This window comes from Bombus pyrosoma, linkage group LG2 (genome assembly GCF_014825855.1).
Source record: "Bombus pyrosoma isolate SC7728 linkage group LG2, ASM1482585v1, whole genome shotgun sequence".
Lineage (NCBI taxonomy): Eukaryota > Metazoa > Arthropoda > Insecta > Hymenoptera > Apidae > Bombus > Bombus pyrosoma.
Genome location: NC_057771.1, coordinates 6,443,081 through 6,458,133, shown reverse-complemented (window position 1 = coordinate 6,458,133; position 15,053 = coordinate 6,443,081). Strand labels below are relative to the sequence as shown.

At 45.9% G+C, this 15,053-nt stretch overlaps 1 protein-coding gene across 3 annotated transcripts in view; it reads left to right on the top strand.

Moving 5' to 3' along the window:
- Nucleotides 1-12,989, top strand: part of LOC122577687 (LHFPL tetraspan subfamily member 6 protein-like) — a 36,981-nt gene extending 23,992 nt beyond the window's left edge. Inside the window, exons 4-6 of one of the 3 annotated variants that reach the window (XR_006320403.1) lie at nt 767-865; nt 1,840-2,104; nt 3,448-12,989. Coding sequence is in view for 2 of the 3 variants with exons in the window: in XM_043749163.1 (XP_043605098.1) it covers nt 767-865; nt 1,840-1,973 (233 nt within the window). In the remaining variant the exon portion in view is untranslated. Of the gene's footprint in view, nt 1-766; nt 866-1,839 lie in introns of all 3 variants that reach the window. The other 2 variants (XM_043749163.1, XM_043749164.1) reach the window with 2 other exon arrangements.
- The last annotated feature ends 2,064 nt before the right edge of the window (nt 12,990-15,053 follow it).

The window sequence follows — 15,053 nt, the reverse complement described above, 5'->3', positions numbered from 1 at the left end:
TCGATGTTTCGATTATTTAAGGAAACGATATGCGTAATTACGATAGAAATAATGCACGTTTATACTACATTAACCGACAATGGCTGTTTGCAGTACGAGTAATTGCAACGGTTTCGATTTAACGATTGTTTGTAAAACAATGTTAACTGTGTTTGAATTAGGAGAAAGAAAACAGAATTGTTACCGTCCACTCAAGTATGCCGTTATTCGATCACCTGCAGCGACTACGAATTTTCACCTCGTGGGATGCTCGATTTATAACGGGCGGGCAACGTTTTAATATGTATACATTTAATAATTCATTTAGCTGATCCGCTACTGCCAGATCTCTCACTCGATTTCTGCCACCGCAAAACAACATTAATTTCCATCTGTTAATCGTGAATTTTTGGTAAATGTAGAAACATCTGTGCGTTAAGGGGTCGAACCCAATAATACACTGTATGATGCTACTTCGGATTCCTCTCGTTCCTTCCTCTCCCAGACAAATGGCCTGTAATTAAGAGTTAAATTAAAATTGAAGATCCAGCGAATCCAGCGAAGCCTCGCACAGACACGTCGAGTAATTTGGTCGAGTGGCGAGTAATTCGGTAAATTAGTGTGCGGGCACTAAAATTTAGTGGCATATGGTTGCCTGATAGCTCGGTACTGATCGATCGAATCTGTAACTTCACCGAATTAATTTCCCACACTTTCCACACGCTAAATCGTTTAGTGGCAAGGGTTAACTTATTATCATGCATCTTGTACCATTTTCTCGTTACAGCAGTGATGATATGCGGCGGCCTGGTGATGTATCCTATAGGATGGGACAATCGGGAGGTACAGGAGTCCTGCGGCAAGAGCGCCAACGTATACAATCTCGGTGAGTACCGACGTCAAACTTATTTTCCGAGGAATCGCACGCTCTTCGACTCGTCGTCGATCTCGACCCGATTTCCAGCAACAAGCTCCATTGTCGAAAACGCGGCTGCGAACGTTAGAGCGGTGTCGTTAGGCGCGATTCTACCTGTAACGAGGTATAGAAAGAGCAACGTCACACTGCGCCACGTCTCGGGATTATTACTCTTACAAATGTAACGAGGTTCTTGGAAGTTTGCACATTTAGGTGGCGAGCCGGCGCGACGCTGACCCACAGCCATTCCTGGACCAGCTTACGTAAGCTGCCGCAGACTTATGGCGTCTGTAACGTCGCGAAACTACGAGTCTACAACGAGTAACTCTTGATTTTCTCTCGATTCAAGCTACCTGAGATCGACGCTCGCCGAGAAAATTTCTGCGCTGGTTAACTCGTCGATTGTACGCCGCTCGAAAAACCATCAGACTCGGCTTGTTCTTCTTTCGGAACAAGCAAATCGTTCCTCGTTTCAAATTTGCTCACCCTTGTCTAAGAGAACTTCGATTCTGGAAAAGGAGAAGAAACAGGGGACGATCGTCGCGATCGATCGATCGAGCACGACGAAATCATCCGGTCGACCGAGCAATTTCTCGGAGAGCATCGACTCCCCGTTAAAGAGACCAGTTCGTGGCGAACAATTTCTGTTATTTTACGAACGTTACACCGACAAATTTCCTAGCGAATTGCTTTCCAAATTTTGCTCGGCCTGGTTCAAGGAAGCTTTGAATCTGTCCGAAAGAGGAAACAGCGTACGACGTTCGTGCAGTGGATCGCAGCGCGCACGAAAATCGTACGTACGATGATCGATGGAATAATTTAGCGGAAATCGTGGATCCGATAACGACGAGACGCTGCACGATATCGAGTCACAGATCGATATGACAGGTGAGAAGTTCGTGGTACACGCGATTCCGCTGACAGACGTATCGCATCTGTTTCAGGAAAGTGTTCCGTGTCATGGTCGAGCCACCTGCTGGTAGGCTCGGTGGCGCTATTAATGCTGTGCTTCGGGTTGAGCTTCTGCGCCGCACGACACAAGTCATCCAACCCACACACCGATCCTCTGCGCATTTGACAATCGAGATATTCCCAATCGATTCACGCCTATGCCTCGCCGAAGACGACCACCCTCTCTTTCGTCACGGTCTGTTGATCGTGAACCGGACGAGCATCGAGAAACCACCACGAGCCTCTGCGTTCACCTGGGTACGCCACCACACGTCACATACCACACACACCACACGTCACACGTCACACGTCACACGTCACACGTCACACGTCACACGTTTGTGCGCGACTGCGTCGATCTCGGCGTCTATCCAAAGCTGGGATTTCTTATTAGCGTCGGACTCATTTACGCGTCTTTCGGTCGAACGCAACATTTACACGCAGACAGATTTCCTATCGGTGTAATATACTTGTATTATAATACAATGAAGAAGAATATGACAGACAGAAGCCTAACGTACAGTAGAATTTCGTTTGTACGAACGAGTTAACGCTCAGCTTCGCGTACCAGCCTCTCGCAAGCTAAACGATCGATCACGTTATTAGGTATCTTTGTTATTCGATTTTCAAAAAACAAGTAACTTTTGTGAATTCATTCGTTCGTTGCCAGAAGATAAATAATAGGATAAATTCTAGAGTAAATTTAAAAGAAAAATAGCGTTTTTAAAGCGACACTCTGTTATTCGATCGAATATAATTTCAATCGTACGCGTATTCTTACAACGACTATACGCGATCATTTGTGTTGCAAACTAAATTCCCAATGCCGAGGAAGAAATAGTTGAACAGGATACCGAAACCACTGCTTCGCCACAATTGCCGAATATCAACTTGTATCGTTCGAACTAGTCGGACGAGGTGTCTTTTCTCAAACTTTATCGCTAGAATTGCTCGGTTATCCGAACTAACGTGTTCCCCTGTTGAGAAACGAGCTTCTACTGTGCTTCTAAATAATTTTCAACCGTTGCATTTGCATTAGACACGATGGACGCTTATAGGAAATCCTATCTTAACGCGTCTCGCACTCTACTTACGAACGAATCATTACGGAATTACCTCGAAACGACCACCGATCGTCTCGTCGATCGACAACGTGTTTCTTATCGACGGTATTTCGCCTGCATCAAACTTTCTAAACGATGTGCACTTACCGACAAGTTGAAGCTATCGACAAGATCGTCATCGACATAGAGTTTCGTCAACGGTGTGCAAATCATCAACGCTAGCGTGGTCGTTAGTCAGCACTCGAATAATACGACAGTGTTTTATTTTTGTTTCATCCGTAACGCTTCGTCTCGTGGTAATTTCTCCAATATATTTTTTATCAGAGACTGCGCCGTTTGTAAGAAGAATATAGTCGACGATCTCGCGTCGGTGAATGCACAACGTTGACGAAATTGAAAGTCGACGAAAACACTGGCGACGATTTCAATCCGATTAACGCGTGCGTAGCATCGCTGAAGCTCACAGTGTCGAGATATTCGTCAATGAAAAATTCGTCAATGATCTTGGTCATCTAAAGGTAATTTTTATGTGTATAGCATAGCGTTTGCTCCACCGGACGGTGTTTTCGTTCCTGGTTTCCGAACCGTGTTAGACGGTTCGCCTCGACACCCTATCGATACCGCCCCCTCCCACCGTTAAAAAAAAGTTTCGCTATAAAAAAAAAAGAAAAAAAAAAACAAAAAGAAAAGAAGGAAAAACGTAGATGCGCGGAATGCAAGAACATCGCCTACGGTATGTTTCAAGGAAGAGAAATTCCAGGAAGATTCATCGAGGAATAAAACTGGACGCGACTGAAGAAGCGAATGCAGCGGGGAGCGAGCCTAGTTTGCTAATCGATGCGAAGCTTCTGGCAGCGTTAGACCACGCGAGATTCTCGCGTATTTGAACGAATCGTTTCGCGTTACGATCCAGCCGTCGCGGCTAAATTAAATTACGCGCGCACGACCTGACTTTCCAGCGCTTCTCGGCGTCGCAGACAGCGATTAATTTCCATCAGGAAAGTCAAACCCTAGCTAGAATCAGTGACAACGCGGTCGCGTGAAACGACTTTGCTTTCTGGATCCGATGGCACGGCTGTTCCTCTCCTTACGAAGAGACGAGTTAACTCGAGTTGCCAATTTGATGTAATTTGGTTTCTTTACGTCGACGGTTAGCAGCGAGTTGTAGCGCAACTTTATGCGAAACAGTTTTGTTTCGTAGGTTTTATACAAGAATAGGGAAATTATCGATCAGGCCATCGGAGCGTTGCTCTCTCGCGCAGGAGACCATAAACGATAGACAATTTTTCGTCCTATCACGACGCTTTAATTGGAAATTCTCTATCTTTTTACGTGTCGTTTACTACGGGCATCTACGCGCGATGAAAGATCGCCGATCCGTATCGGAGCTTAGCCAGGCTCCGACGAAAAAAGAGACGTTCCGAGTAGCAAGAATACTTTAGACAGGTAACGCGAACTCTAGACACCTGTTCTCGTTGTCGAAAGCAAACTCCTCTCGCCTATCTTCTTTATGACCAGCAGTTGATATTTGATATTTGAACGCTACCAGCTCGGAGTTTGCTTCGGGGCGTTCCGTATCCAACTCTGTATTCAGCGTTCGGTTGTTTCTCCAGCGAATTCACTCTCCTCGGAGCTGGATAAGGCAACAGTCACGCTGCGTTGCCTTTTTCACTCCGCCTTTGTTCGCGAGTTCGCCATTCGAGAGACTAAACTTTCCACGTTTAATCCTCGTTGTTTCGAGCGATCGCGGTAAGTAAATTTGGTCGAGCGATGGCGCGTTTCGCCGCCACCGATTATCCGTGAGGAGCATATGGGAAAATTGGAAAAATCGAACGACGGCTGATACGTCAACGATACTCGAACCGCGCTCGAAATTCTATGCCGGAGCTCGTTAGCTGTGCGCCAACAAAAGGGTTAGGTGGCTCGATTCAGCCGGTCTAGTGAAAAGAACGAATCACGACGCGCCATCGACCACTTTCCTAATTTGCATGGAAGGCGCTCGTCGAATCGCGGTTCGCCGCAATTAAAATTATGCGACCGAAAAGGAAAAAAGGGGGAAAGGGGGAGAGAGAAGAAACGACGGGAGCCAGGGGGGGGACAGCTGTTGGGAGTTTGATTTTGCTGGCGGATTTTCGAGCAGGTACCTTCGAACGGCTCGCATTGTGTGGATTAAATCCGCGATGCTCGAAGAGGCGCGGGGGCCGGCTCGTTCTGGTTCCACGCATCGTCGGTTTCTCGCGGTCGCGCTCTCGCGTAAGCTTCGTCCGTGGTCGATCCGGGACCACGGAACATTGGATTCGTCGCGGTTCGGCGGACCGAACGCGTGGCCAAATCAACGTTCAGTTTCCAAATCTTTGAATTCCAGCGACGTTTTGACTTTTCCCATGCAAACGAAACTCGTACAAATCCGTACGACACGGTTAAAGCGTATATTACGCGTTGGTCCTTGACAAACAGTGGAGGACGCGAGAAAGGGGAAAAGTGACGTAAAGAGAGCGGAAAAAGAGAACTCGATGGGAGGTCACGTGTTACGCGATTTTCCGGCCGCGGCAAAAACAACGGCGCCTTTGAAAAATGTCATAAAATCGCTAAAAGCCACGGTCTCTGTTTCTGTCCGCTTTTTCACCTCCCCTGGCCGTCTCTCGTCCCATCCGCGCCTTGTTTCTTTCCCTCTGTTCCGCTTTGTGCGAAACGAGACACGAAATTTTCGAGTGCACCGCTAGACGGAAAACGTAACTGTAAAACCGTGACTCGCTCGTCCGTGCTTTTTCCTACCATTCCTTAGCCTCGTTAACGACAGGCGTGGACTAATTGCAAAGCGGACTACCACCGCGCCTACACCGCTGTTCTAGCATTCTAGCGCCAGCTCGGCAACGCGAAACTTTTCCAGAAACTACCGTTTTATTCGAAACGTCGTGAATTTTACAATTGAAAATACAATTCATATCCATGTTTCTTAAGACCTTATTGGCTGTTTTCATAAGTGCTACGTGCTCTCGAAATTCAACCGCAACTTTTTGGAATACCCTGTATATTCGCCCGACGTTCGTTCCACGATGAATCCGCAGAGACTACCGTCTTCTTATTAAAATAACATCGAGAAGATTGTATTCGCAAGAAACGGTCGTGGAAGCGCGCAAACTTGCTACGGACTGTTTCGAACGCGAATCTGTATTTCCTTAGCGTAACGCGGAAAGTATATGAAACTCGGCGGAGCGGTTTAAACGAACGGTAATTTAAATGGTAATCGAGGCAGACGATATCGCGCGGCGATTCTAACCTAAATTTAAAACGCCGAAACTTGCGCGCTTCTTGTTCCTATCGTCGGAGGAATCAATTGCGGTGTTTCCTCGTCGCGTTAACGCGAAAGTTGTTCGCGCGGAAACACCGAAGAAGAGCGACCACCGACGAAAGATTTACCGTGCCAGGATACAAGGAGGAACCGGTGTAAAAGAAGAGTCAGGAAGTGAAACAATCGAACGAGGTACACGCCGCGTTGGTCCGCCTCGAGCTTTTCTCTTTTCGCTGCTCGTCCTCGACTTTGCGCTTTCTTCGTCCTCCAGCCGTTCGACCAACATACGTCGGAACGTGTCCTCGGCGTTACGCCGTTACACCCCGTGAAAATTATTACGCTCGATTTCCCATTTTTAACGTCCCTTTCGCCGCCCTCTTTCGGTTCACCCTTCCCCGCCATTTTCTCGAGGACAGTTTCTCTCGGTGGGCTGAACACGGTTGCCTCTTCGCCAGGAACAAGGAGCACCGCTGAGCGATCGATCGACATCTTCGGTTCGAGCTGTCCGAGTCAGGGCCCAGGATCCAGGCAAACTTCCCTTCTAAATCCAGACTTGTCCACGAGACTGTGTCTCTCGCACGATTTCCTCTTCTTGCTATCTCTCTTCTCACGATCCCCTTTTTGCCTCTTATCGACTTTCGGCATTCTCGCACAGAATCGTTTCTCTTCGCTCCGCGAACGAATCACCGAAGAACACCTCGCACAGTGCTTAGTCGCGAGCTAAGGACACGAAAGCGTCGAGAGGCAGAGAGTCTGTTCTCGTGACCGATCGAGCTATCGTGACACGAGAAACGAGGGTCGAAAGGTTGGATTCTCTACGGATAAGCGTCGCACGTGTGAGTGTTTAACGCGTCGACCGCCACGTCAACGTGCACGTCCGTGACCCAAATTTTCCTCGGTTACTACACTTTTTAGAACGACGAAGCAAGATTCTGCGTTATGCGCGCACAGCTAGACCGCGGATTTTTATACATTTTTCGGAGATTTAATTTCGTACAAACAGTACATATAGGAAAACGCGCGAAATATCGAAAGTACGATACTCTTTGCAATTTATAATTACAAATGTTACAAAACGGCGTTCCGTTTATCGGTCCATTTTTTAAAACACATTGGTGAAAATACGAATTTGCTGGTACACCCGCGGTCTGTTCGCAACAGTCTACGTATTTAATTCCTCCGTGTACGTGCTTGATGGAACGACGATCTGTCGGAACACGAATTCGCTCTAACCGTAAGCATCGAACGTAAACGTCTGACGCCCGTAGGAAATCTCAGCCGAAGAGTCCGATCGATCCGTCGATCGACTAGCGTTCAGCCATCGTTCGGATCTCTGCGAGCGTGCAACGGAAAAACGAGCCGCGGCTGCTAGCGAAAAGGTACGAGTTTGCGTTTATATAAAGCCACCGCATCGGGCGGAGTTCCATTAAGAGAGAAACGAGCACGACTTTCGTTCCAGTCCGATGCACAGGGTCGACGTCGGTGTGTGCCGACGTACCTATTGACTTTTCCATCGAACGATCTCCGGTAGCGACCGCGCGAGTAGACCAAAAGCGCGAGACGAGGAAAGAGAGAGAAGATTACCGTTACTATTCGCGACGTGTATGCCGCGACGTGCATTGGAACGCGGGATACACGGGGAAAAACGGGAGTAGCCAAAGCCCGGATATCCCGCGGCGAGTTATCGACGAAAGTCGGATGAAACAAAAGTTGGGCGACTCGTTCGCTTAAGAGTTTACGCCTCGAGGATGCCACGATACGTTACGGCTTACCGATCCTCGATCCTTGTTCGTACGCTCACGATCGAATTTTCCCTTCGATTTCCAACGATCCGCGACCTGTTGCGAGAACGCGAGCTTGTGTTTCTCTTTGTTCCACGTTTCTCGATTCACATTGCGTGTCCTCCGTTCAGGCAGACTGAAACGCAAGTGGAATTATTCGAAAAAACGTTAATTTTGTCGTGTTTTCTACTTTGTTGCGCTCTGGTCTCCTACAGAGAAAAAACATTAATTGAAACGTTGACTGCGACAGTGACTATCGAGGTTCCAGGTTTTATACAATTTTCTCGAACGATCAAGCTGCGATAAATTTCTGGACGTAGGACATTGAACAACGATTTAGACGGGATTGTCAGAAAAAAGTATATTTTGCAAAAATTCGGTATCACGATATAGCGTATTTCGATCTATCGTCACTGCCACAGCAAAGTATACGAGTAGCGGATAACAGAAAGTTGTCTCACCCTATGGATTTTAGTAACATTGTATTAGAGATTGTTTATGTTGAGAATTTTGGATCTTTGAAGCCGAAATAATGTTATGGGAACACAAAATTTACACTTTTAAATAACGTTTGAATAGTTATACATTTATTTAATGGACGATCTCTATTATATTTATCGATACATATCTGCACGCGTCTCAGCACTTTCTTCTTTACCCGACTGTTAACTGACGACCCTTCCAGATGTTTCTAACGACTGGACAGTTTTCATCCATCTGTTTTTGAGACGCTGCGCACACACATACTCCCACACACTAATACTTGCATACAAGTATTCTTACTGCACGTTTAATCCAGTCCAGCACAGAAAATTATACATATCTCAACAGTTTATAACGTCGGTAACACTCGTATTACATTTATTCGTCGCTCTTACTAAATCCATAGGTCCGCTTCCTAAAATTATAGCGTCTTCTCGTGTTTCTTATTTCGTAAACTTCCTTCTGTCTGTCATTATATCCGCGCCGCAGTTAACGTGTTGATATTGCGCACGGGGTTTGTACAAAATAATGGAAACACCCCTTATACGTCATATATACGTCGAGTTAGTCTCATTGCGGTTAGGGGCGGTTAGGGTAACGAATCTTCATTTGGATTAGCAATTGTTATACAATATGGATGATATTCACTGCTACAAATATGATTAGCGGCGATTAGATACTCGAGATACTAATGACAATGATCTTAGGTTCAATAACGAATCCACGGTCAACAGGGTAGCATATGTGCTTTCTTCCAAAGTGCAAGTCGAACTGAACTCCATGGTGCACAATTCAAATGTAACTCAACTTACTTGCCCACGGTACAACTCTGTCAGTCCAAGTGGAATTGAACTTATATACTCTTCTCTGTACCTCTCTGTACCCCACGGGTCAACTATATTTTTAAGGAGAACCATACAACTACTCCATACCTCTGTTAGGTAAAAACGTGCATCCCGTGACCGTGGCTACGTTTAGCGATCAGTCGTGTCACTTCGAGCCCAAGCCTACTGTCACAAATCTCGGGCAAACATAATCGGATTGAATCATAAACAACCCCCTCCAAGTTTTATTATTTAACTACAGCTATGATAAAATGTCTAGATTAAAGAATTGGGGATGTTGCCAAAAATTCCAAAAGAAAGGCCCCTTTCATCTCCGACATATATAATATAAGATATAAGAGGTGCTTCTATTATTTCGCGCAATCCTTGTAAAACGCTCCGAAACGATATTTTCACAATCACCGATAACGCGGAGAAATTTCCATGAAATATAAAACAGAATCGAACGTCGATAAATGGAATCTGAAGGGAAGAGCTGAAATCTTCTTTCCCTGCGTACAGGAGGTTCAAAGCAGCGGTTCGAGTCGCGTTTCCTTCCTATCGCACGACACGGAACTTTCAACGAGGGAACGAAACACGGCCGAAAAGGCTTGCGATAATCGGAATTCCTGAGGGGTATTTTGCGACCTCGTTTTTCCGCGCGGTGCGGCGCGTAGCACGCGTGAGGTACGAACCAGATGCAAGTGGAACCATCCTCATCGGGATATACGTATATCGCGTGCCAACTAAACGCAATTTCGGAATAGTTTCCCTCGGCGCGCGGATTAAATTTTCCTTTGTTCGCGTTATGGAGTCGGGCCGCGTTCGTCTCGTCTCGTCTCGCCTCGCTTCGCCTCCCATTGCCGCGTTTCTCGGCCAAGCCGACTGTTCGCCGTGCTTTCACCCACACCAACAATTAGATCGACTACCCTAGGCGTGTACTTTAACTTTCCGGCCTTTCGGAAACGAGCGCGAAGCACCGCTGCTATTTTCTACGCGCCGAAACATTTCCTCCAAACAGATAATTCTGACGCAAGAAAGATGGAACTGTTGGAAGAGTTTAAGGGCGAGGGTTTGAAGAAATTTGAAGCTATCGTTGGTATAAAGTGGGAATATTTACGCAGGCTGAGCGATCTGCGCACCCGCGAAATATGCAAATATAAGTGGAAAATATGCAAAGTATGTTGACGATATGTTGGTTGTACTTTTGATATATTAAATGTCATCTGGATGATGGGATATTTAGCAAGATATTCGCTAGCAATACTCCGCTCAAATTTCCGCTCGTTAACCGACCATGTTTCCGCGTGAAATATATTACCCGGTATATATTACCCGGAAAATGTGTTTTCTGAAATATTCGTTTTTAGCAGAATTTGAGAAAACTCGTGGCGCGTTTGCCTCTCGTACGATTCAGGTCGCAGGTAATTACGCGATGAGCTTAATTAAACCAAACTATTTCGTAATAATTCGAAACATAAACCACGTCCTACGCTTAGCCAACCACTCAAAATCGCAATTGTACGACGTGGTCCATATTTGACATCGGAGCTTCGAATCGAGTCGTGAAACAAAGTCGGACGCGTAATGTTACGATTGTCGTAGATTCGTTGAAGGGTACGGAATGATCGTTCGAAACTAGAAAGTTACTAAACCAAGAGGACGCGAATTAAAAAGATATATACGAATTCGTATATTTTTGTGTATTTTCTTGAGATAATCCAGATGAGAACGGAATATGTCAACTACGCTACGAACTTTCCCAACAGCTCGATAATTCCACGTCAAAGCAACACTCATCGCGTTCGATTCTTGTCCAATGTACTTTGAACATTCGCGAATCCGCTGGATAAGAGGCTAGGCGTAATCGCCGATGTCCCTGAAAGCGCTTTAACGATTCGTGAAATAATTAAAGCGAATCCTCTGGCTCTGGATTCGTCGGTTCGGACGAGAGACAGCAGCAAGAGTCGAAGACGAAACGATGTTCAATTAGTTGGGTCGGGGGTGGATGGAAGTAGAAAAACGAGTTCCTAGCGATTGCGTAACTTGCAAAGCTCCGTCGGATGTAAAAGGACAAGGTAGGAAAGAACAGCAGGGTCATTGGCTCTAGCTTCGGTTGGCAGCAACGCGAAATCACGATCGACTCTGTTCAAAGCACAATCGTTTTCGCAAACTCGTGCCTCCCTTTGATGACCCGAGTAAACGGTAACTCGATCGCGACGGATTTGTAACCGTTCCCCAGACCCCTTGCTGCTTATTTGCATGCAAATTGCCAGCCTTTCACAGACACGATAAAAAGACAGAGGGAAAAAGGCGAAGAAAATAGCATCGCAAGCGCCTGCGAAAGCAAGCAGAGTGTCCTAGCGTGGGACGAAAATGCAGGATGATCTTCTTGCTGGTTAACTCTCGTCGAGTTACTCGAAAGAAGAACGACAGCGACGCTGGAATGCTAATTTCTCTTCTATTAACTTCCATTAATTGACCCTTAACGATCGATAGTTTGTTTCGCGGTGTTCTCGAAGATGACGGGAAATTGGCCAAACCACGGCGATCGTAAATAGATAGGAACGAAGATGAAATTATTTATACACCGCCGGCCACAAGTACTCCAACACCTACGTGTTACATTCAGCGTAAAAGTCTAACGGATTTTACTTTCCTTAGCGTTTTACGCTATAAGACGAGCGTAATACCGCGACCCAGTGACAAATTACTTTGAAAATTGAAACGGTGAAAAGCGTACAATTTGCATTAAATATCAGCTGCTGTGCTAACACGCACATGTCAACTTCACGGCTGTCCCGTGCCTAGGTACTAGCTTGTGGTCTGCAATTTATGTTTGCAAATGCAACGGCGGAATCTTTTGATCGTTAAGGTTCAATGGCACGAAAATCCAGCACAGACTCCATCTCAACTCGATTGCCTGTATTTTTCCAAGCGTTGATGTCCTATCCTGGATGCTGTGTCGAAAGCGAAGGTTTTTAACACTCGAGAGAAACACGATCAGGTAGAAGACGAGTCAAAGAACGCGACAGATTTAAGCAATAAGAGAACCACCTTGTGTCTCTTGCATATTCAGCCATTCGAACGAACTCGATTTGACGAACTCGAGGGGAAGAACGTTCCACGGCCAATCGAGGAAACCGCGGAGAAAAGGTGTACGTGTAAATAACGATAACGCGACCGCGTTGCTCAGACGCAGATTTAAATTCCATTTGATGTGCCGTCGACCGAGGAAAACGAAGGCCAGGCATCATCGACGCGTGAAACGTGGCGATATTTTTTCGGGAAAAGTCAAACGTTCCGACGCGAAAACGTTCTTTAATCGACCGCGCCCTTTCCACTTGCTCCTGGAGCGCTGCACGGTCTACGTTCGACGATTCAACGTTTTCACGAGTTTTATCGCAGCTCGCAAATGCGTTTGAACGACGAGAATATTCGGAGATGCGTAGAATCATAATACGTGGAAGTTGAAAGTTGTGGCATGCGTAACTGTACGACGAGGCGCTAGTTATCGTCATCACCCTGTATTCCAAGGGGTGAATTCATCTTCTCCGACGACAGCCCGTTGAAATCTTCGCGAATGCGAATCGCGCAGCACTTTACTTATTGTACATACTATACATATGCATATAGTACGTGAATATTCGATATGGCGTAAATGTTACGTATTATTATATTTTATAATAAAACTGGAATAAACGAACGTCTGTTTGTGTTTTCTTTGCCCCTCTGAAGTGCGTCTTCGTTCGAAAGTCTTACATTCACAACGAAGCTACGACGAATATCAAGGTATACGAAGAAATATTTATCCGCCGTCTAATATTCCTGTTGAGAATTTTGGATCTTAATTGCCGAAATAATGGCACAGGAATACTAGATTTACACGTGGAATTTATATTAGAATCGTTATATATTTATTTGACAAACGATTTCAAAGATATTCATCGATACACACTTGCGCGCGTCTCCTCTTCTTCCATGCCAGACAGTTAACCGACTGAACAGTTTACATTCCTTCGTTTTCGAGACGCCGCGCACATACTTCCACACACTGATATTTACATACAAATACTACTACTACGCAGCTAACTTAGTCTAGCACATGAAATTATACATATGTCAATAATTACGTACACTGACAAACATATACGACGCTGATATATATATGTCGACAATTTTATTGAAAGAATGCAGACAATTTCAAAGTCACGCTTACGCGCTTAAAATATTCAAGCTTCGTTGAAAATCAGGATTTCCGATAATCTTTGAACGTAGACGAGCGAGAACTTATCAGAGGAATTATCAAGGAATTATGGCAGAGCGTGTCGATGATTTCAACCGTTTTCGTCCGAAGGAAAATGCGTTCTTAACTCCTAAGCAAAGCCTCGTGACCAGGAGTCTAGGTGAAACGATATACGGGTATCCGTGTACTAAAAATGACAGAAATCGAAGGTACGAATAGATTTAACGCGCGAGAAAATCCTATTCTTTCAATCCAGTTCTAGGGTCTAACCCTAAATAACGATTTCCTTTAAATCGTCGCTTAATTTCGAATACGTGGAACGATTGAGCCTCGGTGGAGCGAGCCAGCGTCGTTAATTGCCGAGAAATGAATTAATTAGCGGCAAGGTCGGCACGGCGCCTTGGCCCAAGTCAACGGCTTCTGACCGCAACGAACGAGAACGCGGCGAAGCGTTCGATACGAATCGAACGGGATCGAGACGCTGTTAATTCGCGACAATGCGTCGTTCACGTTCGAAACAAAAGGTATTCGATTCGAAACTGGGAGAAATTAATTGGCTGCCGCGTCGTCACGCCGATAGCCAGGGTCCAGTTAACGCGAGTTTCCACGAAAACCAGTACTTTTTCCATTTGTCGGGCCCATTGTCTTCGAAATTCGTCGAGAAGAGTTTCCCATTGATCGGCTCGGATCGAGAGCAACTATTATTTCGTTGAATCGCGGTCATCGCCCCCTCTTTTCTCTTCTCTTCCTCCTTTTCTCTCTCTATTTGTCCTTTTTTCTTCCTTTTTTTTTTCATTCTCGATGCGCGTTTAATTGGAATCCGTCCTCGACGCGTTGCATTCAATGGACGGCGCAAACATGGTGGACAAACGTACGCGTTTTTTCGCGCGAGAACCAACTTTGCAATCGGTAATCCGAACGTGCGATCCGATTTTTCGGCAGCGGCGTTAAATCTGACCGCGGTCGTCGAACAAAAACGATCGCAAGAATAGCGGCCGATCGGTACGCGTTAAACGCGGCTTTCGAGAGCCGCGCAGGGACTCGGTTGTTCCAGACGGATAGAAAAAGAGAATGGAAGAGAGAAACGGGATTTCCAACTCGAGATTCTTCTTCGAGTTACCTCCGAATGGACTCTCGACGGTTTCCACAGGGGAAAGCTCCTTGGCCGCTCTTCTTCGCTCCCTTTGTGAATACTCGAACACTTGGAGAGTATCCTCGAAGGGGAAGCCTTTGTCCTACACCATTCGCCAACGTATTTACGATCCTCCTTGTCGGCGATTTCTTCTCTCGCGACGATTTCCGTCTCGTATTTCCCTGCCAACCGATTTTACCTATATTTTTACATTATGCGTGTCCTGTTCTCTGTTTCGTTTCGTTCGCGCGAAAATTTATGCCATTTCACGCGTACGCCACGAGAAAACACGGATAAACGCGAACGCTGGGAAATCTGTTTTATTAATCGCGATGTAAATCATCCCGTCCGGTTTCCACCGTATATTTCGACCTTTAGTAGACGC